The sequence below is a fragment of the Vanessa cardui genome, chromosome W (genome assembly GCF_905220365.1).
Source record: "Vanessa cardui chromosome W, ilVanCard2.1, whole genome shotgun sequence".
In the NCBI taxonomy this organism is placed as follows: domain Eukaryota; kingdom Metazoa; phylum Arthropoda; class Insecta; order Lepidoptera; family Nymphalidae; genus Vanessa; species Vanessa cardui.
In genome coordinates this window covers 9,918,547-9,946,202 of record NC_061153.1, presented here as the reverse complement: position 1 = coordinate 9,946,202, position 27,656 = coordinate 9,918,547, and the positions used below count along the sequence as shown (strand labels likewise).

The following is a 27,656-nucleotide window of genomic DNA, read 5'->3' as shown; positions in this document are numbered from 1 at the left end:
CCTGCTTTTTCTTTTTGGAAAAAAATCTTTTAACTTTGGCATCAATACGCTGATATTTGACGAAATTTTGTGGAGTCATAGAGACTGTGTATGACTCTTCGGCTTCAGATCTCTGTTGGACCATGACATTACATTCCTCATCCCACCAAGGAGGGGAAAGCAAAGTCTTTTTATTAACATTTTTTGGGTTGTTTGGTTGTAATGGGTATCAGCGGAGGACTTGATTGCATTAAGAAAAAGTTCATAGTAGGCAAAAATATTTTCATCATTCACAAAGTCAGAGAAGGAGTCTAACATGGCATCAACAGAGTTAGAGTATGCTAACCAATTAACGTTCTTAAGTCTATATTTAAGGAGTGGGGATGATTTGATGAGCGAGAAGGATCTGTTATTAAGTGACAGAAGGGTAGGGAAATGGTCACTTCCAAATGCTGATGGGAGGATATTCCAGGATGTTTGTGAGGAAAGGGAGGGAGATGATAGGGTTAGATCAACAGCGGAACGAGGATTCTGATTTGGGTAGACTCTACGAGTCGGCGAGCCATCGTTAAGAATGCATAAATTTACATCCTCGGCAATGTCCACAAACACGGGAGCAAATCCATCACAGTAATAGGAGCCCCATAATGTATGGTGGGAGTTAAAATCCCCCATAACAAGAATGGGGCATGGAAGGGAAGAGAAAATGGAGAGTAAATCAGGAGCAAGAGAAGAGTTAGGATGAGGAATGTAAAGCGATAAAAAAGAAATATTGAAGGCCTTTATAGCCACGGCATTGATATGCTGGCTAAAAGGAGGAAGAGGAATTTGGGAGAAGGGGATAGGGTGCCTGATCAGGATGGCACAACCTGCATACCCGTCATTTCTGTCATCCCTAAGACAGGAAAAACCCGGAATCCGAAAACGGGTACCGGGAATCAACCATGTCTCAGAGAGGGCAACAATGACAGGTTTATAAGAATTAATAAGGGAGAGGAGGTCAGGTTTCTTATGACGGACACTTTTACAGTTCCATTGAAGGAATCTGACTGGGGCCATTTTTAACAATATTGAAAAGTTGAGTTAGATCATTGGCAACGTTGGACGGTAGAGGAATTTCACTACATGTGCTAAGGATGTTTAGGAGAGTTTTAATTAATAATTCTAATAAGTTGGGATTGTTATTAGGAGGGGAGGGTTTACCAGCATTCAGAGCACAACCATTTGGAAACGAGGAGGAGCAATTACCAACTATAGCTTAGTGGGCATGTTTATCGTACCCCTTTCCTAGAGTAACTCTAGGGGAAGGAGAACGGTAGATGGTCTGTCTATATGATCTATTAGGAGGAGGGGTGGATTTAGATGGAGGGATAGAGGGAGATCTAGGGCTTGGCGGAGTATACAAAGGAGGGGAGAACATCTCTTTTGCGATCTCAGCGTATGATCTGCGGACGTTTGGGAAGCGAGAGGCTGCCTCCATGTACGAGATGTTATCCTGGGATATAACAATCTTTATTGAGTGCTGTCGCGAATACTCCGGACAATCCTTATCTGTAGCAAAGTGTCTACCAGAACAGTGAAGGCATGTAGAATTGTCTTTTGTAACCTCACACAACTCACCTGTGTGAGATTGGGAACATTTATAACATCTGGGAGTGAATCTGCATTGAGTCTTGATGTGGCCATAACGGCAACAGTTCAGGCAAATGATAGTAGGTAGATTATAGGTTTCCACAGGAAGGGAGGTATGGAAGGAATAAATTTTACTAGGGAGAATTTGACCCTTAAAAGTTATCACAACTGACTGAGTTGGGATCCAGGACACAACTCCTTCATTGACGGTTTTGCGGTTTAATCGCCTCAATTTTATTATTTCCCCACAACCGTGAGGAAGGTCAATAGATTCTATAAGGTCCTCCATAGACCAGTCAACCGGAACGCCCTTGACTAGACCCATTCATGTAATATTATAAGTCGGTAATGTTGTTTTATATTTACACAAATCTAAAACAGGTTTTTTAAGAAATTGTTAGCCGATTGAGCAGTGGAAAACTGGACTTCAATTTTATTACGACCTACATTTTTGACCCCATCATTAAATATAGAGCCAATTTTGTGCTTGTGTAAGAATTGTCCGAATTTAATAGCACGTTTTGAGTTACCTGCGGCTGGGTCAGCGACTTCATGGAAGACATGAACAATGAAGGGGGCCTTATCGTCATCAGCGTAACTTTTAGGACCATCGGTATAAGCGGGATTGACATACACAGTCTGGATGGAAGGATTTGCAGTGGTAGGATGAATGACTGTTTTTTTAGAGGAGGGATCGGGAGAAACAGAGGACTTATCCCCTGAACGTTTACGAGCCGAGGATTTAGTCACTTCAATAGATGTTTCAAAACCCCCGGGATCAGGAGGTTCAGGAGGGGGATCAACATCCATTCTTAACTACTGTAACTTACAAACTAATATATGATAACAATAATAGTAAATTAACACTTACTGTAACCTAATAATGTTAGTAAAACCCAAAAACCATATAAATTAACTATTTGCACTAAAAATTATTGAAAGAACAACACAAAATGATTATTATAACACATTTAAATAAAACTAATTATAACGGATGAATCGCGTATATTAATTATTTTTAAACATCCCGACGTTTCGAGCACTTTGCAGTGTTCGTGGTCACGGGTAGACTAAGATGACATTTGTCTATTTGAAGAACAAGGGAAATATTATTAACAACTACCGCCAACGATTTCTCAATTGATATCTTGAGTAACGTTCCGGTTGCACGCAGAAGGCACTAACTGTATCTTTAGGTCTTGCAGTCTGTTGGATTTGGGATTTTAAATTTTTAATAAGTGGATCCCAGGTGTTAGAAAGTCTCCAACCATCTTCTCTATTGAAGTTCGGATGTTTTTGAATTTCAATAGCCTCGCGTATCATTCTAGGAATGAATCTGTGTTCTCTAGCGAGAATCTGTGGTTTATCAAATCGGATAAAATGGTTAGGTTTATCCAGAGCATGTTCACAGACTGCAGACTTTGAAGAACGCCTATTTTTGACATCTCCTATATGTTCCTTGACCCTGGTACCGATGCTTCTCTTTGTTTGGCCTATGTAAGATAAACCACACTCACATTCGAGTTTATATACTCCTGCAGTTTGTAAAGGGATATTACTCATGATAGGTCTCAAGAACTGGCTCACTTTCTTATGAGGCTTGTAAACGGTTTTAATCGAAGCTCGCTTCAAGATGTTGCCAATCCTGTCTGTAACTCCTTTCACATATGGTAGAAATGCAGGTTGTCGCTCAACTGTGGGTGGCTTGATACGGCTTCTGCGATGCTGGCGAGGCACGGGCAGCTTGTTCTGGTGGAGTGCAAGCTTGACCTGACGTAGCTCGTCCTCTAGGTGTTCAGCATCGCAGATATGGTGGGCTCTCTGAAATAAAGATTTGCCAACGGTAGCTAACTGACTAGGGTGGTGGTGCGAGTCACCATTGAGGTATTTGTTGGTGTGTGTGGGTTTCCTATAAACTGTGTGACTCAATGTATTATCAGGATTCTTGATAATAAGGCTGTTAAGGAAAGCTAAAGAATTATTTGCCTCTAATTCCATAGTAAATTGAATGTTTTCATTTATAGAATTAAGATGTACTAAAAATGCAGATGTTAGATCACTAGGTAATATTGTGAAAGTGTCATCTACGTACCGTTTATAAAACCTAGGTGTTATTGGTCCGGAGCGAAGAGCCCTCTCCTCCAGGTCTTCCATGAATAAATCGGCGACCACGGGGGATACTGGAGAACCCATGGCTACCCCGTCGACTTGTACATAGAATTCATCATTCCACAATAAATAACCTGATGTGAGGCAGTGATGTAACAGCTCTGCATATTCAATAGGCATGTTGTGTGTCTGTAGCTTCCTCTTAACAATTTCGATGCAGTCTTGTATGGGTAAGCATGTAAACAATGACTGGACATCAAAACTAACCATTGTCTCGTTGTTGGTTAATTTAAGGTCTTTGATTTCACCAACAAACTGGGCGCCAGCATCGCAGAAGCCGTATCAAGCCACCCACAGTTGAGCGACAACCTGCATTTCTACCATATGTGAAAGGAGTTACAGACAGGATTGGCAACATCTTGAAGCGAGCTTCGATTAAAACCATTTACAAGCCTCATAAGAAAGTGAGCCAGTTCTTGAGACCTATCAAGAGTAATATCCCTTTACAAACTGCAGGAGTATATAAACTCGAATGTGAGTGTGGTTTATCCTACATAGGCCAAACAAAGAGAAGCATCGGTACCAGGGTCAAGGAACATATAGGAGATGTCAAAAATAGGCGTTCTTCAAAGTCTGCAGTCTGTGAACATGCTCTGGATAAACCTAACCATTTTATCCGATTTGATAAACCACAGATTCTCGCTAGAGAACACAGATTCATTCCTAGAATGATACGCGAGGCTATTGAAATTCAAAAACATCCGAACTTCAATAGAGAAGATGGTTGGAGACTTTCTAACATCGGGATCCACTTATTAAAAATTTAAAATCCCAAATCCAACAGACTGCAAGACCTAAAGATACAGTTAGTGCCTTCTGCGTGCAACCGGAACGTTACTCAAGATATCAATTGAGAAATCGTTGGCGGTAGTTGTTAATAATATTTCCCTTATTCTTCAAATAGACAAATGTCATCTTAGTCTACCCGTGACCACGAACACTGCAAAGTGCTCGAAACGTCGGGATGTTTAAAAATAATTAATATACGCGATTCATCCGTTATAATTAGTTTTATTTAAATGTGTAATAATCGCGAAAATTTAAGACAACATTATTATAACACAGATATCTCACTAACACGTGTGTCAACCAAAGCTAACGCAAGCGAAAAACCGCCAATTAATAATATGTTACTCTTATTTTTTTTTTCTTATGTACGAGTCGGTAGTCTAAAAATTCGTCAAATTCTTCAAATTGTTTTTAACCAGTACAATTTAACCTCAAAGACAAGGTACTTGAATAACAGTCAAAACACTGACGTGTGACAACTGACATTAACACGCTTGACAGCAGATTAGCGTTCGGATATTCTGCTTGAAAATTTTTATCTTTGTGGTGAATAAGCAGCTGTGTTTCTTTTTCTTTGCATTTTAATTTTTTAAAATAGATATCTATTTAATATCTATCTTGTATTATATATCTATTTTGTAGCTGCTATTTAGAATTTCAAAATATTAGTGTCATCATATGTATAATTAGTAGATATGTAGCATAGATATAGCCTGTTTTTTTTTTCTTTCTTCTTTGTTTCTCTTTTTGTTATGTATTTATTTTATTTATTCACTTTATTGCACAACTATTTCACAAAAAATAAATTGAGCAAAAGGCGGGCTTAAAGCTATATAGCCTTATCTACCAGCCAACCTTAGCACGTGCAAGAAAGAGCGTACAGTAGATGCATAAAGCCATCCTTATATCGAATTACATTATACAAATACACACATACATACATATATATACACATATATATATAAACATATACACACTTACATAAATATATATTATAAATATATACATATAACATACATTTAATAATATACTAATGATAAAGTAACAAAAAGTTAACAATAATACTAAATGTACAGTGTAATAATAACAGCTTAAATAAAAGGGAACGAAACCAAAAAAGGCGATAAAAGCTAAGACTTATATTTCTTTAAGAAAAATTGTTTTACCCTATTTTGAACAAATCTCTAGAGGACGTTTCTCTGATGACGACTGGTAATTCATTCCAAAGTCGTATAGCGTTGACAGTGAAAGAATTAGATATAAAACCAGATGTGTGAGGAGGAATAGAAAGAAGAAGGTTATGAGAAGAACGAAGATGCCTAACATGAGTATCGGAAAGAAAATTAAATTTGGACTGAAGATAACAAGGAGCAAGTGGATTATAAACAAGAGAGTGTAGAATACATAGTATTCTTAAATGCCTACGATCTTTAATAGGTAGCCAATTAAGCATTAACCGATATGAAAAAATGTGCTCAAATTTACGGAGGCCATATATAAATCGTATGCAGGTGTTATGCAATCTTTCGAGTTTACTTAAAAGTGTTACATTAAGATCGGGGTAACATGCATCACCATAATCTATAATTGGTAACAACAGACAATTTACCAGTTGGATTTTTTATTTAATAGGCAAAAAGTTTTTAAAGCTCATGATGGAGTGTAGCGTGGCATAAAACTTACACGAAACCTCATTGACTTGGTCAGACCATTTCAACGAGTTATCGATTAAAACACCCAAATCTTTAACCTTAGATGAAATAGGTATAACAGTGTTATTAAATAATAAATCAGGTAAGGGTGGTAGGCTTTGAATTAAAGCTAACTGTCTAGGGCTCCCAATAATAATAGCTTGGCATTTTGATGGGTTAACACTAATTCCATAATTTTTTGACCAAGAGGCAATACGAGAGAGATCGTTATTAAGGGCGGAAATAGTGTCAACCAGGTGGTTTACGCTGCACTGTTTATAAAGCTGCAAGTCGTCGGCATAAAGATGGTACTGGCATGAAAGAATTGAGGAAATAGAGTTAATAAATAATGAAAATAGTAGTGGAGAAAGAATACCGCCTTGAGGAACACCAGCAGCAACATCGCACCAGTCCGATCTATCGGTTCCAACACAAGTTGCTTGCTTGCGTCCCCGAAGATAAGAAGAAAACCACTGGAGAGCGATGTCTGAGATGTTTATGCGAGATGTAAGAGAGAGTAATAAGTCATGATCGACTGCATTAAACGCGTTACTAATATCGATAAGTATGAGAATCGTCACAGTCTTGTTTTCCATCCCCTCTGTAATATCCTCGGTAACTTTAATTAGTGCAGTAGTAGTGCTATGGCAATGGCGAAAACCAGACTGAAGTGGATTTAATAAGTCACAGGACAACAGATATTCGGATAATTGAAAGTGGACAATGGATTCCAAAATTTTTGAGAGAAAAGGAAGGATGGAAATAGGACGATAATGGGAAGGCGTAGAGAGATTTGGAATCTTAGCTTGTGGTAGAACTAAGGCTTTTCGCCACAGTTCGGGAAAAGTACCAGTGCGTAAGGAAAAATTAATAATGTGGGTTATTAAAGGCAATAATGTTTCTAAAATGTGTAAAATCATCGTGCGACCTATCTCATCACATCCAATCGCTTTTGATTTAATTGCCATAATACGTTTCTGAACGTCAGCATCACTCACCAGGGTGAAAGAAAATGAAGTGTCCTTACATATTGGCAGGCAATGAATCTTTGAAAGAGTATCGCGTTTAATATTTATTAAGCCAGGGACAAATAATGTGGGGGATTATTTGTATCGCTTGTGATTAATAGTTTTTTTATTTCGCTTGTTTTTGCTATTTCTTTTATTTAGATTAAGGTATATATATTTATATATTAATATTTATTTTATATCTATATGTCTGACTTAAGTAATGCTTGTATAAATGATGATTTCTTTTCATGCTCCTCTGATGATTTCCGTAGTGTTTCTAGCCATAATCAATCTTTTGATAGTGAAGGCTTGACCGTTGATTCACAATTAAATTCTATCTTTTTCTGCAATTCTAATGGTCTTAATTTTATACATATAAATGCGCAAAGTATTCCGGCACATTACTCTGATTTTCTCGCATCATTTAGCAACGTGCAGGTCGACGGTATCCTTGTTTCTGAGTCTTGGTTAAAACCTTCTCTTCCTCCGACTCTTTACACTTTACCGGATTTCACTCTAATTCGTAATGACAGAGTTTCTCAGAGAGGGGGAGGTGTTTGCATTTTCTTACGAAATAATATACCCTTTCGATTAATACAACAATCCTCAAACCTTTCCCCTAACATCCTTGAATATCTCTTCATAGAAATTTCTTCCCATCACACTAAACTCCTTTTAGGGGTCCTCTATTGTCCTTCCTTAAATATTAACTATTTTAACACCTTTGAAGACCTTCTTGAGAAACTTTCACCTTCTTATGAACATGTGATCATAATGGGTGATCTTAACACTTGTCTCGTGAAAAATGATCACAGAGCGACAAATCTAAAATCTATCGTGTCTTCTTTTAATTATACTATTCTTCCTCTCTCAGAAACTCATTTTTCACCTAATTGTACTCCGTCTCTTCTTGATGTCATTATTGTCTCCAACCCTCACAGTGTGTCAGCTCATGGTCAGCTTACAGCTCCTTTCTCCTTCCATGATTTACTCTTCGTTAGCTATAAACTCTCCTTCTCAAAGCGCAAGACCAAAACAATTATAAGACGCAATATGAAAAATATAAATACTGCAAATTTATGTTATGACGCCAATAGTATTGACTGGAATAATGTGTATGCGTTTACGAATGTTGACGATAAGGTGGCCTATTTTAACGAATCTTTGACAAAATTGTATGACAAGCACGCTCCAATTAGGAAAATTAAGGTAAAACATCTACCCGCACCTTGGCTTACTCAAAATATTAAAAATATTATGGCAAAACGTGACAGAGCCAAGAGAGTCTCTAAAAGGAATCCTACTGACCTCAATATTGCGACATACAAAAAATTGCGAAATCTCTGCAATAGGATGTGTAGAGATGTTTACCGCCGTTTCATCCACTCCTCCATCGATAAACTGACCACTTCACAAATGTGGAGATTTTTTAACTCCTTAGACGTGGGTAATCCCTCAAAATCTTCTCAACATTCATTTGATCTGAATTCTCTAAATAAACATTTTTCTTTAATTTAACAATTTCAGCTTCTACGAAGGCTGAAACATTGTTAAAGATGGTGAACGCCATCAAGCCTAATTGTATTCCTTTTAATTTTCATACAGTCACAGAGAGCGAAGTCAAGAGAAGCATCCTGTCTATCACTTCCAAGGCGGTTGGTAATGACAACATTAGTCGGGATATGTTAATACCTGTCCTTGACTCCTTAAACCCTGTTATTACTCACATTATAAACTTTTCCTTTGAATCCAATACCTTTCCAACAGTTTGGAAGTTAGCACACGTGATTCCTTTACCTAAAATATCAAATCCCTCTTCATTTTCACCATTTCGTCCCATCTCTATTTTGCCTATCCTATCAAAAATCCTTGAAGACGTTGTACGTAAGCAAATGTCAGAATTCCTAACACATAATCATCTTAGCCCTTTTCAATCCGGTTTCCGTTCCGGTCACAGTACTTCCACCGCACTGCTTAAAGTCACTGAAGACATTCGCTTTGCAATGGACAAAAGAGAGTTTACTATTCTCATTTTGCTCGATTTTAGCAATGCCTTTAATTCAGTCGACTTTGATGTATTGCTTGGTATCCTTCGCTCACTTAACTTTGCTCAACCTGTGATTGATTGGTTCTAATCTTATCTTCGTGGTCGTCGGCAGATAGTAAAGTCTGATGAGGCTTCCTCGGACTGGGCTGATCTCTCTGCTGGCGTTCCGCAAGGCGGCGTACTTTCTCCTCTTCTGTTTTCAATCTTCATTAATGAAATTACCAAAGTTATTTCTTCTCACTACCATCTCTATGTAGACGATTTACAACTTTATAGACACGCCACCTTATCAAATCTGTGTTCGACCATACATGATACAAATTATGATCTTGCAAAAATTAAGAACTGGGCTGCATCCTTTGGGCTTCTTGTTAATCCCTTGAAGTCGAAGGCATTGATAATAGGTACCAGACAGTTACGTAGCAAGATTAATTGGGATATTGTACCATCAATTGTCTATGGTGGAACTCAAATTGCATATAGTGACCAAGCTTGTAATCTGGGGTTAGTCATAGATTGCAATTTATCATGGAGAGCTCAGGTTAACGAAGTCAGTAAACGTGTCCATTTCTCTCTGCATTCTCTAAAACGTTTGCAGAATTTCCTTCCTATCAAAACAAAAATTTTACTTGCACAATCCCTTCTTCTTCCCATCCTGGACTACGCTGATGTTTGCTATCTTGATGCGAATGATGAGCTACTTGACAAACTAGATAGACTTCAAAATTTGTGCATTCGTTTCATTTACGGTCTGCGCAAATTTGATCACATTTCTCAATATCGACGTCAGTTACAGTAGCTTCCTATCCGACTTCGCCGGAGCTTGCACATATTAACGCTTCTTTTTAAAATATTAAAACATGGTAGCCCTGATTACCTACATGAGCGTTTTCTGTTCTGTCCTGCTCGTGAAAGACCAGTACGCGCATGTGTGGCGTCGAAAACTCTTGAGGTACCATCATTTAATACTACTTCCTATGGTTACTCGTTTTCCGTTGTTGCCGCTCGCCTATGGAACTCTTTTCCAGATAGTATTTTCTATAATAATGTTACAATAAGTCAAGCAACACTTTCTTTCCACTTAAGTTTAATTTATTTTATATGTATGTATTTATATGTATATATATATTTGTGTGTGTGTATATGTATGTATGTATATATATATAGGTATATATTAATGTATTTATTTGTATTTAGTGTGTAATATATTAATTTATCGTTAAGTCTACTTGAATTTTATAATATAAAACTAATTGATATTGTACCTACACCATAAATATGTATTACAAATAATCTCCACTAGATTCAGGGTTTCTGGAAGAGATCTCTTGTTACAGATAAGTTATCCCTTTGTACACATTTTTAATTTATATAATTCTCTGTATACTCTGTTGGTACATAAATAAATAATTAAATAAATAAAATAATACGACGGTGAGCTTAACGTTGCACAAACACTATTGCTACCACCACTACCATACTCATCTACTAGCAACCAATTATACAATTGGTTTTTGCTTATCTGCCCATTGCACCCGCCCATTGTTGAAAACAATTGAAGCAGTGGGTGTTGCCGTTTGGGAGGAGCCTGCGTGTACGCATAGTGGCATCTAATTCCATACAATACTTACGCACTCACCTTTTAATATTAAGCGAATACCAATACGATCGCTCGAATATGCCCAACGGTTACTGTAACGGCCATCTATATCTCTCAAAGGCTTAGGATCATTACAGCAATGTACAAGACTCCTCCTAGCTCATGTGCGCCGCATACAACACCTTCACGATCAGAGTCAGACTTAAGAAAACTTAACACAGACGAGCAAATATCCCCAAACTTTACCTGCGTCACCCAACGCGCAAAGCGACGCTGTATCTCGAATGATGATCTTATTGACGAACTATATTTTAAAAAAGAAATAAGAGATATTATATCGGAATTTTTTACGGGCCAAAATAAGCGTATGATACAATTTGAAAATTATATGTTGGAAATAAAAAAACAATATTCAACAATTGGAAATACAAATACGGAAATTGAAAAATCTATGACAAGCCTGTCAGAACAACTTACTTCCTTAGAAAATAAAATAACTGGATTAGAAAGAGAAAAGTTCTCTTTATCAACAAAATTGAGTCTACTCGAAGAAAAAATAGACAATCTAGACCGCCATTCAATAAAAACATGTGTAGAACTGAGAAATGTTCCTAAAATGCCAAAAGAAACAAAAGAAAACCAATACTCCATGATTAAGCAGCTTTCTACGGCGCTTAATATTGATTTCCATACATTAGATATTCGAGACGTATCAAGGCAATACTCAAAACAAACGAGTAAAACTTCATCAATTATTTTAGAATTTTCAAATACTCTAAATAAAACCTACTTTTTAAAAACCGTTAAGGAGTACAACAACAATAACTCTAAGAATAAAATAAATTCATACATGATGGGTCTAACAGGGGAAAAAACGCCAGTGTACATTACTGAGCTTCTGACGGTACAAGCTAGAAAACTATTTTACGTTACCCGTGAATTTGCCAAGTCAAATAATTACGCATATTGTTGGACTTCGAACGGACGTATTTTAATAAGAAAAGACAGTGCCAGTCCCTATATTATAATCAAAAACGAAAGTCAATTAGAACAATTGAAATTGAAAACATGACTAGGTTATAATAAGTATTTATATTTTAATATAGTTCTTAATTCTGTTCTCATTTATTTTTATACAACTACTAGATTAAGTTACAATTTATTAATATTACTTTATTTAAGCGCTACACACATCTTAGTTTTAAGTACACTATCACACAATCTTACTACATACTTACATTTTTATATTTTGATTTTATTTGAAATGTCAATAAATTATACATACATCTATAATACACTCGTTCTCTAGGTTCAAATTAAACAATTTAAATCAATTATACCGAACTAAATTACAGATACAATTATTATTCATTAATTTAAGTAATGATGTCTATCTACCCACATTCTTACTTTTAAAAACGTTGTTAACTTTTTTCTCTCCAAATGTTAAGGTAAGCTTACAGTACATTTATTTAACCCATAATTATTTCAACCTTGACCATGGTTAATCTAAATATTCTTGATAACATAGATAACTTTACTATATCGGATGCTTATAGCTGCACTCCAGAGAGATCAAAAATAATTCTCCAGAACCCCGATGACTATTTTTTAATTATAACTCAGAATATAAGATCGATTAATTGCAATTACTTAAACTTTGCTAGTCTACTTGAACGTCTGTCTTTTGATTGTGACATTTTAGTCCTAACTGAATGTTGGCTAGCTTGTAATAATAATCAAATAACACCTCATATTCCTAACTATAAAAAATGTCACACCACCAAACACATCAACCAAAGTGACGGAGTAATCGCTTATATAAAATCGAACTACTGTTTTACTTACGAGGAATTGGACTTTAACAACTCCACATCAGGCTTTATAATCAAAATCAATGATGATATGGCTGTTCTCTGCATCTACCGATCACCATCAAATGAAGCCATCGACTCATTTCTTTTATCTTTAAATCATATTCTTTCTTCTTTAAATAACTTTAAATCAGTCGTAATAACTGGAGATATGAATATTGATATTAAAATACTATCTACCGATACACGCTCAATAAGCTATCTAAACGATCTTGCTTTCCATGGATTCCTACCAGCTCATGTCTTTCCGACAAGAGGCACGAGGTGCCTGGACCACATTTTACTACGCACGAAACGCTCAACCAAAGCTTTTGTTCTTGACTCCACCGTCACTGATCATAGTTCTACTTTGATAGCTATCAAACATGATAAAACTCGATATTACACAGAAAAACAAGTGACAAAAGTAGATTACAAATCCTTAGACCTTGCAATTCACCAAACTGATTTCTCTTCTATACTCAACATATTAGATCCAGAAACTGCTATTAATTCTCTAGTTCACTTATTAATAACTGCCATTGATACCGCGAGAATTATCAAAGTACCTTCCAAACAAAAGATACTCAGGCCATGGATTACGCCTGGTGTGTTGAAGTGTCTGCGTAACAGAGATAATATGTATAGACAGCTTAAAAAATCGCCACATAATACAATTCTTAAAATAACTTATTCGCGATATAGAAATTTTTGCACAAAAATTTTAAAGAAAGCCAAAAAACTGTACGATACCCAAAAGTTTAACAAGGCTGGAAACAATTCGAAGCGAATTTGGAACGTATTCAAAAAAGTTATTGATAACAACAATGCTAATCAAAACTCTTCGCAATTCTTACTGTCAACTTCAGATTCTCCGAAAGTGGCGTGCAACTCAGTAAACAAATTCTTCGTTAATGTTGCCAGTGAATTGGCGTCTAAAATTAAATCATATCTTCCTGCAAACAGAAAGCCTACACCGACCACATCATCTAAAAATCTCTCATCGTTTGTATTAGCGGCTACAGATACAGATGAAATTCAATCAGCTATCCGGTCCCTTAAATCGGCTGCGGCTGTGGGTTGGGATGGCATTTCTTCTACCATTCTTAAGAGGTACATAACTCCTTTAGCTCCTATTTTGTCGCATATAATAATTGTTTCTTAACTGGATGTTTTCCAACCGTATTGAAAAAAGCTATAATTCACCCTATTTTTAAAAGTGGAGATAAGCGTTCTGTAAATAATTATCGTCCAATCGTTGTTTTGCCTGCCTTATCCAAGGTCCTCGAGCGTTTAGCTAATAACAGACTGGTAAACTATCTTGAAAAGTACAAACTAATTTCGCCACAGCAATTTGGGTTTCGTAAAAAGAAAAGTACAGCAGACGCAGTTCATGGATTAACGAGTTTCGTTCTAGACCATCTGAATAAGCTCTGTGAGAGCTCTTACTATTTTTATTGACCTTGCAAAAGCTTTTGATACAGTCCCAATCTCCATACTTCTTCAAAAACTAGAAGCGATATGTGTTCGAGATACTCAACTATAATTCTTTCGTAGTCTTCTTACTGGTCGATCGCAAATAGTCAAAATAAACGATTATAACAGTGATTTCTTATGGTGTTCCACAAGGCAGTATAATCGGACCTACTTTATTTATTATTTTTATTAACGACTTATGCAATATGTCCCTCAATAATGGTAACATTATTTCTTATGCGGCTGATACAGCCATTTCTTTCTTTGCGAATTCCTGGGACGATCTCCAGGAAATAGCTCAACAGGGTTTCAATTCTGTTAATTCTTGGCTTATCACCCATTTTCTAACATTAAACCCCTCCAAAACAAAATTTGTTAACTATTCTATCCGCCTAATGTCTCAACCAAAAACTTCTTTAACTTTAATTGCCTTTAATAATTAAATTTTTAAACTTTAAAGCTCATGTTGACCTGCTTACCAGTAGAGTACGAAAATTAATATACATATTCAAAAACCTTCGTGACATTGCAAATCACCTAATTATACGTAACATTTATTTCGCTTTATGTCAGTCTCTGATTACTTATTGTATTTCATGTTGGGGTGGTATTCCGAAAACAACTCTCAAGCCCCTAGAAGTAGCTCAAAGGGCAATCCTTAAAGTTAGTACATTTAAACCAATACTTTATCCAACCTCACAATTATACAAAGAATGTAGTGTACTCAATGTGAGACAATTATTCATCTTGGACACTATTCTTCGTCAGCACTCCAATACCCCTTACATCGGTGATAGACTGAATCGCCGTAATGATCTGATTTGTCACGTACCCTTTCCGAAATTTAAATTCATCAAACAATTGTTTCTATATTTAGGTCCTTATTTATACAATAAAATTAATAAATATATATATATATATATATATTTACAAAATGCCATACACAGAATGTAAAAAAACTGTAACAGATTTTCTTCTAAATAAAAACTATGAAGAAACTGAAAAATATTTAAGTCCAAAATTCTAGCTGGTATCTGATGATCTACAAATTACATAATCTTCATATCACATCCTCACACACGTTTACATACACACATCACATCACATCTCATCACATCACACACAGAAACACACAACACACACAGAAACACACAACACACACATACTCATTCATGCTTTCAACCGTGGTGCTTTTTTTACTTTCCCCCTCATATAAACGTATTTTTTTGTTTTTGTTTTGCTATTTATTTCTTAAAATTGTTATAACTTCTTCAAATGACTCTGCTATGTATGTACTTAATATTATTTTTAATTTTCCATTAGGGGTTGGGCTAATTATCCTTAACACAGGTTATGTTAATAACCCATAAAGGATAATAAGTTTCACTCTTTTTAAAGTGCAAAACCACATGTAAATAGAGTACTTAGCTAATAGTCATATTTAACAATAGTCATACTTATTTTGTATACTCATATTATATAAGCTTATTTTGTAAAATTTCTTTTGTACGAATAAATTATTATTATTATTATTATATTTAAACTGTCAAAAATTAGGAAACTATTGCTTAATTTGCAATAATACAATATAGAAAAGTAAGAACTATATTTATATTAAATAAATCGTCCTTTCAATTATTTAAATCACTAGGATTCAACTTAGGTCATCCAATAGATAGACAAGGTCTATGTTCAGTTTTTGAGATAAAGATAAAAAAAAATAATAGAAATTGTTACTGAGCCATATAGGGTATTGATTAACAAAGGCAATTAATGCATTAACTCACCTCAGGTATTATATATGTAAGTATTCGGCAACACCTGTCAAATACTGCACGTGGCCGGTATTTAACAATGACTGGAATTGAACGAAAAATAAGATTAAATATCATTCCAAAAATCACTAATGTGTCTCGATTGAGCAAACATAAATTGTTTAACTTACGGTTTAGTATCCTAAACCTCTCAAAGAAATAATAGAAATATCGTTGAAGACGTTCCTCCGTTTATAAATGTATATAATTGGTGTATATAAGTAAAAGGATTCTATCGTTTAAAAATCAACCAGTGTCGGTAGGTTACCGGCGCCTCTGGGTGGCGTGGCGTTGGCGATAAGCCTGGATATCGTCAATGCCTTTAATAGCTTGCCCTGGGACGCCATCAGGGAGGCCCTTGTGTATTACCGCGTGCCTCCCTACCTGCAGGCGATCGTCTGGAGCTACTTGCGCGACAGGTACATTGTGTACGTGGGCCAGGATGGTGCGAGGACCCGGAGGGAAGTGTACTGCGGGGTTCTACAGGGATCGGTCCTAGGACCGCTCCTGTGGAATCTCGCGTACGACGCAGTTCTGCGTTTCGAACTCCCCGCTGGCGTCAGCGTCATCTGCTACGCGGACGACACGCTGGTGCTAGCATGCGGGTTGAGTTTCGAGATGACCGAACGGTTCGCTAAGCTCGTAGTCGAAATCGTCGTCGCAAAAATCTGCGAATTGGGCCTTCGGATAGCGCCGCATAAGAACGAGGCGCTATGGTTCCACAAGTGGCCGGTGGGCTGGGAACCGCCCCGTTTGCAGATCATTCGCGTAGGTGACTCAAACGTTTGAGCCGGGGGCGTTAAAAGATACTTCACCCTCAGTCAACATAAAATTTATTTGGCGTGGTTCGGAAGGGCCTGTCAATTTTAAAATTCCACGCAGTGACGGAGTCGTAAGAGGCAACTAAGGGATGTCTGAGCGACCAACTGCTCATCTGGTGGTAGGATGTTAATCATCCGTCTGGCTTGTTACCACCGTACACATGGTGAAAAACTCGTGAAGTGGTTGTGCAACCGCGTTTCGAGGCCAGCCAGTGTACAACCAGTGCCTGAGCGAGCTATGTCACGATATGCGTTGGTCCAGCCGAGGAGACAGTTGAACCTATGCCGGGGATGACTGTACTGACCTGCCGAGCAGGAAGACCCGAAGAAACGGTTTTTCTGCTGGCCGCCCGTGGTATAGTACAGAGGCCCGAGCGTGTCTAACCAACTCGCGAGGCTGCCTCACCATGCCACGCATAATCTCGGTGTGGACCGTCGTGCCGGTTAGTGACCGGAAGGTGGGGTTCCGGCGGCCACTACCGGGGGGGTTAGGGGGCCCTTCCGTTCGGCGGATCAGTGTATTCTCCCTTTTGGCAACTCCTTGGGACAACACTTCTCTGCGCTTCGACCACCTCAGTCGTGACAAAGCGTCGCTTACTTCACGTCTTTTCCCTTTAAATATTTATATATGGTAGCGCTTGTAAGAAAGAACTGTCGTTCAGCGGTGCACACCCCCACCATAAATGCGCTGTTTGAGGTCGAGTTCACCAATATCCGCGGATACCATGCTAACCTCAATGCTGTCCACCATCATCTTGAGACAGTACGGCCTGCAATGTTGTTTCTTACGGAAGCACAAATACTCCGTCCTGCCAACACCAATTATCTCAATTATCCCGGCTATGTGCTTGAAGACTCCTTCAAAGCGAAAGCTGGAGTCTGCTTGTTCGTCAGGATGGATGTTTGTTGTCACCGATTGCGCTACTTGGAGGACCCCTCCTTTTCCACGTTGGTGGTACGCGTGGACTCGGTTCGTCAAAGTCAGGTCTACGTGTGCCTCTATAGATCCCACAATGGTGACTTGGAGACAAACCGGCTATTTGACTATCTTAGTCGGGTGGCAGACATTGCGCAAGAGCAGTTTCCTAACGCGGAATTGGTGATTACTTTGCGTCAGTCCCTTGGAAAGAACGTTGCTTTAGTGGGAAAGACCCGACAGCTAGTGCTGTTTCTGTTGCTGATGAGATCCTGTTGGGGATGGAATACTACATTCCTAACTCAGACCTCATCAGTAGGGGTATGCGTAACCGTTGGTTCACTCGTAAATATGTTGATGCTGTATCATACTGCGCGTAATTATAAGCTTAGTATGTAATGAACACAAGGATTACAGCTTACAAAATAAGCTATGAATCCTATATCCTATGCACAGCACAGATATTGTGAAGAACTATCTGAGGGCTATGTTAAAATCTTCAACCTTGCTTCCAACTAATTGTCAAGCAACTGTCTCTATCTGTCCACAACATGTAAGCCTTGTTCGAATTAGGTTTAGAACGTGTAAAAAAGAGTAAATAAAAGTTTAAAACTAAATACTCCCCGGGTTTACGTTGATTTCAAGTTAAGCGGCCGTTAGAGTATGACAGTCGACTCGATTCTTCTTTTTTTTAATTTATTTATTCAAAAAAGTGATACAATTTTTACTTCATATAATATACTCGCCAAACTGTATAGCCAGTTTGTTGGCGAGAACACGCTCATATTTTAATAAATATTATCTATGTATTTTTAGGTTAAACAACTTAATACTAATAATACGCTATACCTATTATATATAATATATATATTTTGTTCCGATTTAGTTGCGTATATGCGTCACAAACACTATTGACACTTTTTTAAAGAATTGTAATACAGAATTACTACATTAATTGGAATTAAAACACTTAAAACTAAATAATTTTAAATATTTAAAAGAAATTCAAATTTGACATGTCACCCAGAGCAGTGTTACGAGTGGAATGGGTGGTACCTACCCAAACGGGCTTGCACATAGCCCTACCGCCGAGTAAATTACCCGGATTACTACTATGAACCTACAAATTTCCTAAAATCTCGCGAAATGAATATTAATAATCGATGAACGCGATGTAGAGTGCTCTTTGCTTTTCCTGGTATTTTTCCATTATTAGTTCTAGCGTATGTATGTGATCGATAGTCGAAAAGGTCTTTCGAAAACCTGCTTGTTCTATTGGTTGTTTTGCTTCTAGTGTGACACTTATTCTTTTGTTGATGATGGAAGAGAACAATTTGTAGAGGCATGAGAGTAAGCTTATTGGCCGATAATTCGTGATATTTTTTGGATCTCCTTTCTTGTAAATTAAAATGATTTCTGACTCCAGCCATTGCGATGGTATTTCAGCAGTTTCTAGTATATAGTTAAATAAGTACGTTAAGGATGGGGTCAATGAAGTGTATGCGAATTTTATAGCTTCATTCGTAATGCCATCTGGTCCTGGGCTTTTATCCATTTTTAACTTTTTTATTTCTTGAACGACTTCGTTTTCAGATATTGGTGTTATCGTACTGCTCTTAGTTGCGTTTATAGAGTCCGCACAGCTATGATCAGCACATTCTTTTCCCCGAGCACTGTATAGATCTTTGTAGAAATTAGTTGCTACCTCTATAATTTCTTTACGTTTGTTTACGATTCTGTTTTCGCGCCTTAAACCATCTATCCAGTATTTATATGTTCTTAATTCCTTCAGAGCTTTTTTTGAACTTGCTGCTTTTTTCAAATGTTTTTCGATAGTCTTCGATCTGTAAGTTTTATAGTCGTGTTTTATGTATTTACTTATTAATTTGTATAGTGCTGACAGCTCGTTTTTTGTAGCCCTAGTTTAGCCCTATTCCAAAGAAGATAATAACAGTTAATGTCAGGTACTCTTTTAATAGGCAGCTTACCTATTAAATAAGATGAAGGGGTACTTATGATTGAATATGTACCTAAGATGTCATAAAAATAATTATCGTTAAAAAATTACAATAACCATAAATAATCAGTATATTTATTACTTACTATATGGTAAGAGCTCGTTCGTTTTAAATAATGAACTGTTCTAGATGTAAAAGTGATTAAAACTAAATAACATTACAAGACAGACAAATATAAAAGAGTTATAAACATTAAAAAATTTTTTTAATGTTTATAATTTATTTAAATTAGAAATATATATATATATATATATATATATATATATATATATATATATATATATATATAACCATAACTTCAATGCAGAACATTGCGGCTAAATTTTTAAAGGCGACCCGGTAGGATCCTACTTTTCTTTCAATAAAATTATTATTATCTATTAAATTTGTTATCAAAAATCAAATGAAGAAAGATAAAGATGTACGTGATTTTTAATCTTACCCTATGGTATATCTGTTCACTTACGACCCCTTCCATGTCAAAAGATGAGCTTTTTTCAACAACAAACAACAAAAACAGCCTGTTAATTTCCCACAGCTGGGCTAAGGCCTCCTCTCTCTTTTTCGTTTTAATAGTAGCTCCTGTCTTCTCTTGATAAGTGCCAATGTGCGCTCTTGTAAGACTTTATGCGTACCTTTTGATGTTTCGTTACGTGTTCGAGCGTCTCGTAAGCTCTGGGTTATAATACTTGTTAAGGTATTATAGTAAATCTGTACAGATGTTTTTTCTTGACTGTTATTTATTTCCTGTAAGTAAGATGCGATATTTTGTTGGTAATTTACTATTTCTTGCTCTGTTTTGAATGATGAATATAAATTAATTTTATATTCTGTGCGATTCTTTTTTTTGTTTTGTAATGGTCAGGGTTGCTCTGATTGGCCTGTGGTCTGACGAATAGTTAAAGTTTAAAACTTCTACATTTTGGAAGAGGTTAGGTTGGTTGGACAAAATGTAATCAATTTCGTTTCAATGTATTCCAAAGTTTTATACTCTCTGCTTTGACCACCTTACAAAGGCAGGTTGAGTATCTCGGTAAGGAAATAGAGCGCCAGGAGATGAGGAGAAGGCGTAAGATGCTTCTTTTCCATGGGGTTCCTGAAGTGAAGTCTGAAGACTTGAAAGCGCGAATTACTAGTCTGGTTGCTGAGCATTTGGACTTAACTAACTTTGCCAGCTCAAGTATCACAACATCGTATCGCCTAGGTCGCTCATCTGTTAAGAAGCCCAGACCTATTATTGTGAAATTCGCGGAACAATCTATACGTTACCAGGTTTGGTATGCCAAAACGAAGCTCAAGGGCTCTGGAATTACTCAATCTGAGTTCTTAACCAAGTCCCGTCACGAGGTTTTCCTTGCGGCCAGACAGCGTTTTGGCATTGGTAAGTGCTGGACCCGGGATGGCTGGATACATATTATTGCATCTGATGAGTCTCAGCATCGTGTGGAGTCTTTGGCGAAACTTGACGCTATTTCTCAACAAACACCGAAATCACCGGCGACAGTAGAAACGAGTAAAGGTCCTGTGGCTAAAATTCCTGTTGCTCGAACGAAAAGGGTAATCAAGAAATAGTTTTCGATGTAAATATACAGGACTAGTTTTCGTAATACCCTTTTTTCAACTATTTTTAGCGTTAAGTACCCTTTTTTTATTTTTAATTATGTATTATCTTTTTTATTATTATTTTTTTTTTGTGGCTTTTATTTGTGCCAAAGAGGCACAGATTATTTCGCCAATGTCACGTGCGATGGAGAAGACACGATGGAGATTGATCGGTTCGGTCGAGATTACATGCTCAAATTAATTTTGAAGGCATAATAGCACTAGACGAATTGGAGACCCATAACCTAAAACAATACAACAATAATAATTACATAAAAAGTAAATAAAATAAGGCAACTACTATTAAAATGCATAACAACAATCACAAAATAATTTACAACTTAATCTTATTACGTTCAATATATTTACATAGAAATTTACAAAATGGACTAAACACAAACATTAACAAACATTCAACGTTAATTGGGCGAGGGACTTAAGGAGGGAGAACGTCATATATAGGATGAATGAGATTGGGGCAGGAGAACAACCTACCCTTCGATTTTGATGATGCTTTCCAAAGTGAGTTCCAGGATTTATCGAGGTGAGTTTTCGCTAGAGCACACAAGTCCTGAGTAGAATTTTTAAAATGCTTAGTTAGACCAGATGATATAGCAGATCTAGCGAACGAGTCTGCAGTGTCATTGCCTGTTATACCAGAGTGGCTTGGAATCCAGACTAGTAATATTTCCAACCCTTTTTGATGGCAGGCAAGCAAAGCTTCCCTGATCTTAAGAATGATAAAAAATCTTCGCCTGCTACGAAACGGATTTTCCCTAATTGCGAGCAGGCAGCTCAAAGAGTCTGTCAGAATTACAGTCTGTCTTAAGTCATGTGAGTGGACAAATAGGATTGCTTCCAGAATAGCAATCGCTTCACCAGAAAAAATGGATGTTTCAGGAGGGGATTTAAATTGGAGGATAATTTTGAATTTGGGTATCCAACAGGCTGAACCGACACAGCTATCAGGGGATATTTTAGAGGAATCAGTAAATATCTGGAGGTGGTTTGACCAGTTTTGATGAAATTCTTTGAAACTTAACATTTGTATCAGGGGCTCCTTTGATTAGACCAAGGTCTGTGACAATTGGAGGATTATGGACAAGAGCTCTAAATGGAGTGGAAAAAAGAGGATTAAGATTGAATCTTAATATAGGATGAGGCTTTGATTAGGATTGAGCTGAGATGGCCCAGTGGTCAGAACGCGTACATCTTAACCGATGAATGCGGGTTCAAACCCAGGCAAGCACCACTATATATATGTGCTTAATTTGTGTTTATAATTCATCTCGTGCTCGGCGATGAAGGAAAACATCGTGAGGAAACCTGCATGTGTCTAATTTCATCGAAATTCTGCCACATGTGCATTCCACCAACCCGCATTGGAACAGCGTGGTGGAATATGTTCCAAACCCTCTCCTTAATGGAAGAGGAGGCCTTATCTCAGCAGTAGGAAATGAACAGGCTGTTACTTTAATGTTGTCTTAAATTTTCGCGATTATTACACATTTAAATAAAACTAATTATAACGGATGAATCGCGTATATTAATTATTTTTAAACATCCCGACGTTTCGAGCACTTTGCAGTGTTCGTGGTCACGGGTAGATAATTAATATACGCGATTCATCCGTTATAATTAGTTTTATTTAAAAGGCTGTTACTTTACTTTTTACTTTTTTTTTATAGGATGAGGGAGTTTTGTAAATTTTAAAAAACTGCCTAATAGCAAGGATTTACTATTAGGGCGATCGCATAGTTGGGACAGTATGTTTAAACGGGACCAGAGAGGGTGAGAGGACAGCTGTAATGATTTTACCACAAAGAGGTCGCATAAAAATTGTCTTCTCAGTTGAAGTGGAGGATCAACACATTCAACTTGCAGGGCGTTAGTAGGAGAAGACTTCATAGCTCCTATAATTATTCTAAGGCATTTATGTTGAATTTTATTGAGTTTATCGGATGCAGATTTATTAAATGGGTCTAAAACAAATAGTCCATAGTCCAAATGACTACGAACTATTGCATTGTACAGTAGTTTGAGAGAATAGGGGTGAGCTCCCCACCAGACACCTGAGACTGCTCTAAGGACGTTAATGCCTTTTTCACATTTTTTGATAATGTGCTCAGAGTGACAAATTCCGTTCAGCTTGTTATCGAGTATGATGCCTAAGAATTTCGCCTTATTGACAAAGTTGATGCGCTGATCCCCACAAAACAGATCAAAGACGGGGATTAACCTTTTTCGTATAAAAGCAACTGCCTGAGTCTTATTTACTGATAAAGATAAGCCATGGTCAGAGAGCCATAGGTCAAGATAATGCAAAGCAGAGTTTAATTGCAATGTTAAGTTTTGGACTGAAGGAGATCTAAGATATAAAACAATGTCATCAGCATATTGAAGAATGTTACAAAAGTTATTAACAGACAGCTCGAGATCGTGAGTATAAATGCTATAAAGCAGAGGGCTGAGGACTGAGCCTTGCGGGAGACCTTTCCAGACGAATCGGGGGGGCAGAATACAATTTTGGTATTTAACAGAAATTGATCTGCAAAAAAGCAGATTACATATGAAATGAGTAATCCTCGGACGAACTCAGCTGTTGCAATTTTTACCTGAGTACCGGAAGAAGAACATTATCATATGCAGAAGTAATATCTAGAAAAACACCCACAAGGTACTCTCCGTTAGAGAAGGCTATTCGAAAGTCTGTCGTAAGAATGCTGAGACTATCAAGAGTGCTCAAACCCTTTCGAAAGCCAAATTGAGAGGGCGAGAGAATATTCCTGCTTTCCATTATCCATTCCAAGCGGTTTTTCAGGAGATGTTCAGTTACTTTTACTAATGTAGATGATAAAGCAATGGGTCTATAAGAACTTGGGTCCAATGGACTTTTTCCTGGTTTAAGAATGGGGATAATAATTTGGGACTTCCAAGATTCCGGGACGATTCCTGCTGAGAAAAAAGCATTAATTAAATTCAAATAGACACATTTAGCTTTATCACTAAGGTTAATTATGAAAGAGTAGGGTACGCCATCATACCCTGGTAACGAGTCCTTAAGTCCCTTCAGGGCTGTATGGAGTTCTGAGAGAGTAAAGGGGCTATTCATATCATCTAATGCAGATGTAGGTCGCAGTTTAAAAAAGCTATCCTTGTCTGGGACAAAGGGGGGTGCCAGCTTGGCAGCAAAATCATTAAGCCATATGGAGGGATTATTGGCATTTGGATTTTCTGAGTTAAGGGAACGGCGAAATTTCTTAAGATTTGTCCAAACTGTTTGAGGTGGAGACCGAGGACTGAGGGATTCACAGAAGTTGGTCCAACCCTGCTTTTTCTTTTTTGAAAACAGTCTTTTAATTTTGGCATCAATACGCTGATATTTGATGAAATTTTGTGGAGTCATAGAGACTGCGTATGACTCTTCGGCTTCAGATCTCTGTTGGACCATGACATTACATTCCTCATCCCACCAAGGAGGGGAAAGCAAAGTCTTTTTATTATTATTTTTTAAAGGAAAATGGGCATCAGCAGAGGACTTGATCGCATTAAGAAAAAGTTCGTAGCAGGCAACGACATTCTCATCATTCACAAAATCAGGGAGAAAGTCCAACATGGCATCAACCGATTTAGCGAATGCTAACCAATTAGCGTTGTTGAGTCTATATTTTAGGAGTGGGCATGATTTGATGAGTGTGAAGGATCTGTTATTAAGAGAAAGAAGGATAGGGAAATGGTCACTTCCAAATGATGATGGGAGGATATTCCAAGAGGTTTGTGAGGATAGGGAGGGAGATGATAGGGTTAGATCAACAGCGGAACGAGGATTCTGATTTGGGTAAACTCTACGAGTCGGCGAGCCATCGTTAAGAATGCATAAATTTACATCCTCAGCAATGTCCACCAACAAGGGAGCAAATCCATCACAGTAATAGGAGCCCCATAATGTATGGTGGGAGTTAAAATCTCCCATAACAAGAATGGGGCATGGAAGGGAAAAGAAAATGGAGAGTAATTCAGGAGCAAGAGAAGGATTAGGATGAGGAATGTAAAGTGATAAAAAAGAAATATTGAAGGCCTTTATAGCCACGGCATTGATATGCTGGCTAAAAGGGGGAAGAGGAATTTGGGAGAAGGGGACAGAGTGCCTGATAAGGATGGCACAACCTGCATACCCGTCATTTCTGTCATCCCTAAAACAGGAAAAACCCGGAATCCGAAAACGGGAACCGGGGATTAACCATGTCTCAGAGAGGGCAACAATGACAGGTTTATGAGAATTAATAAGAGAGAGGAGGTCAGGTTTCTCATGACGGACACTCTTACAGTTCCACTGAAGGAATCTGATTGGGGCCATTTTTGAATATATTGAAGAGTTGAGTTAAATCATTAGCAACGTTGGACGGTAGAGGAATTTCATTACATGTACTTAGGATGCTTAGGAGAGTTTTAATTAATAATTCTAGTAAGTTGGGATTGTTATTAGGAGGGGAGGGGTTACCAACATTCAGGGCACAACCATTTGGAGACGAGGAGGAGCAATTACCAACTATGGCTTGGTGGGCATGTTTATCATACCCCTTTCCTAGAGGAGCTCTAGGGGGAGGAGAACAGAAGACGGTCTGTCTATATGATCTATTAGGAAGAGGAGTGGATTTAGATGACGGGCTAGAGGGAGAACTAGGGCTTGGCGGAGTGTATACGGGAGGGGAGAACATCTCTTTTGCAATCTCAGCGTAGGATCTACGGACGTTTGGGAAGCGAGAGGCTGCCTCCATGTAAGAGATGTTGTCCTGAGACATAACAATTTTTATTGATTGCTGCCGTAAGTACTCTGGATAATCTTTATCCGTGGCAAAGTGTTTTCCAGAACAGTGAAGGCATGTAGAATTTTCCTTATTAACCTCACACAAGTCACCTGTATGAGATTATGAGCATTTAAAAAATCTGGGTGTGGATCTACACTGTGTCTTGATGTGGCCATAACGACAGCATTTAAAAAATCTGGGTGTGGATCTACACTGTGTCTTGATGTGGCCATAACGACAGCAGTTCAAACAAATGATGGTAGGAAGATTATAGGTTTCAACCGGGAGGGAGGTATGATAGGAATAAATTTTATTAGGCAGGATTTGGCCCTTAAAAGTTATAACTACAGACTGTGTTGGGATCCAGGTCACAACTCCTTCATTGACATTTTTTCGATTCAATCGTCTCAGTTTCATAATTTCCCCATAACCATGAGGAAGCTCGACAGACTCCAGAAGGTCCTCCATAGACCAATCAACCGGTACACCCTTCACAAGACCCATTCTAGTGACATTGTAAGTTGGTAATGTTGCTTTGTACTTACAAAGTTCCAAGATAGGGTTATTTAAAAAATTATTCGCTGATTGAGCTGTAGAGAATTTTTAAACTTCAATTCTGTTCCGGCCAACATTTTTTACCCCATTATTAACAATTGAGCCAATTTTATGCTTATGCAAGAATTGACCGAATTTAATTGCACGAATAGAGTTTCCTGCGGCTGGGTCAGCAACTTCACGTGAGACATGTACTATGAATGGGCCCTTATCGTCATTAGCATAACTTTTAGGGCCATCAGTAAAGGCGGGGTTGACATATACAGTCTGGATGGAAGGATTTGCGGTAGTGGGATGAGTTACTGTCTTCTTAGAGGAGGAGTCGGGTGAAACGGAGGATTTATCCCCAGAACGTTTCCGAGCGGAAGATTTCGAACCGTCAATAACAGTTTCCAAACCCCCGGGATCGGGAGGTTCAGGAGGAGGGTCGACATCCATTTTTAAAGTACTTACTTTAACTTACTAACTAATATATGTTAACTATAAAAGAAAATTAACACTTACCGAAACCGAATAATGTTAGTAAAACCCAGAAACCATATAAATTAACTATTTGCACTAAAAAATTATTGAAAGAATAACATAAAATGATTTTAATAACACAGATATCTCACTAGCACGTGTGTCAACCAAAGCTAACGCAAGCGAAAAAAAAAAACTTTTTTTATTATTCACGCAACTCAAATGTAGATTATGACAACCTGCACTACAATGACAATGACAGTTATGATTTGGATGCAAGTAATTTTGCACACTTCGTAGTAGATTTAAAGATAGATAATTAACTGTAGATAACTGTAGAATAATTTTAATTATAGTAATGTTCCATTTATGTCTTGTTAATTTAATTTTTTTTTTCAGTCTTTTTTTTTTAGT

The 27,656-nt window shown here is 37.4% G+C and overlaps 1 protein-coding gene across 1 annotated transcript; it reads right to left on the bottom strand.

The window, feature by feature from the left end:
• Nucleotides 1-2,730: 2,730 nt before the first annotated feature.
• On the bottom strand, nucleotides 2,731-3,765 carry LOC124542407. Its single transcript, XM_047120361.1, has one exon. The coding sequence runs from the start codon at nucleotides 3,763-3,765 to the stop codon at nucleotides 2,731-2,733; it is 1,035 nt and encodes a 344-aa protein (XP_046976317.1).
• Nucleotides 3,766-27,656: the final 23,891 nt, after the last annotated feature.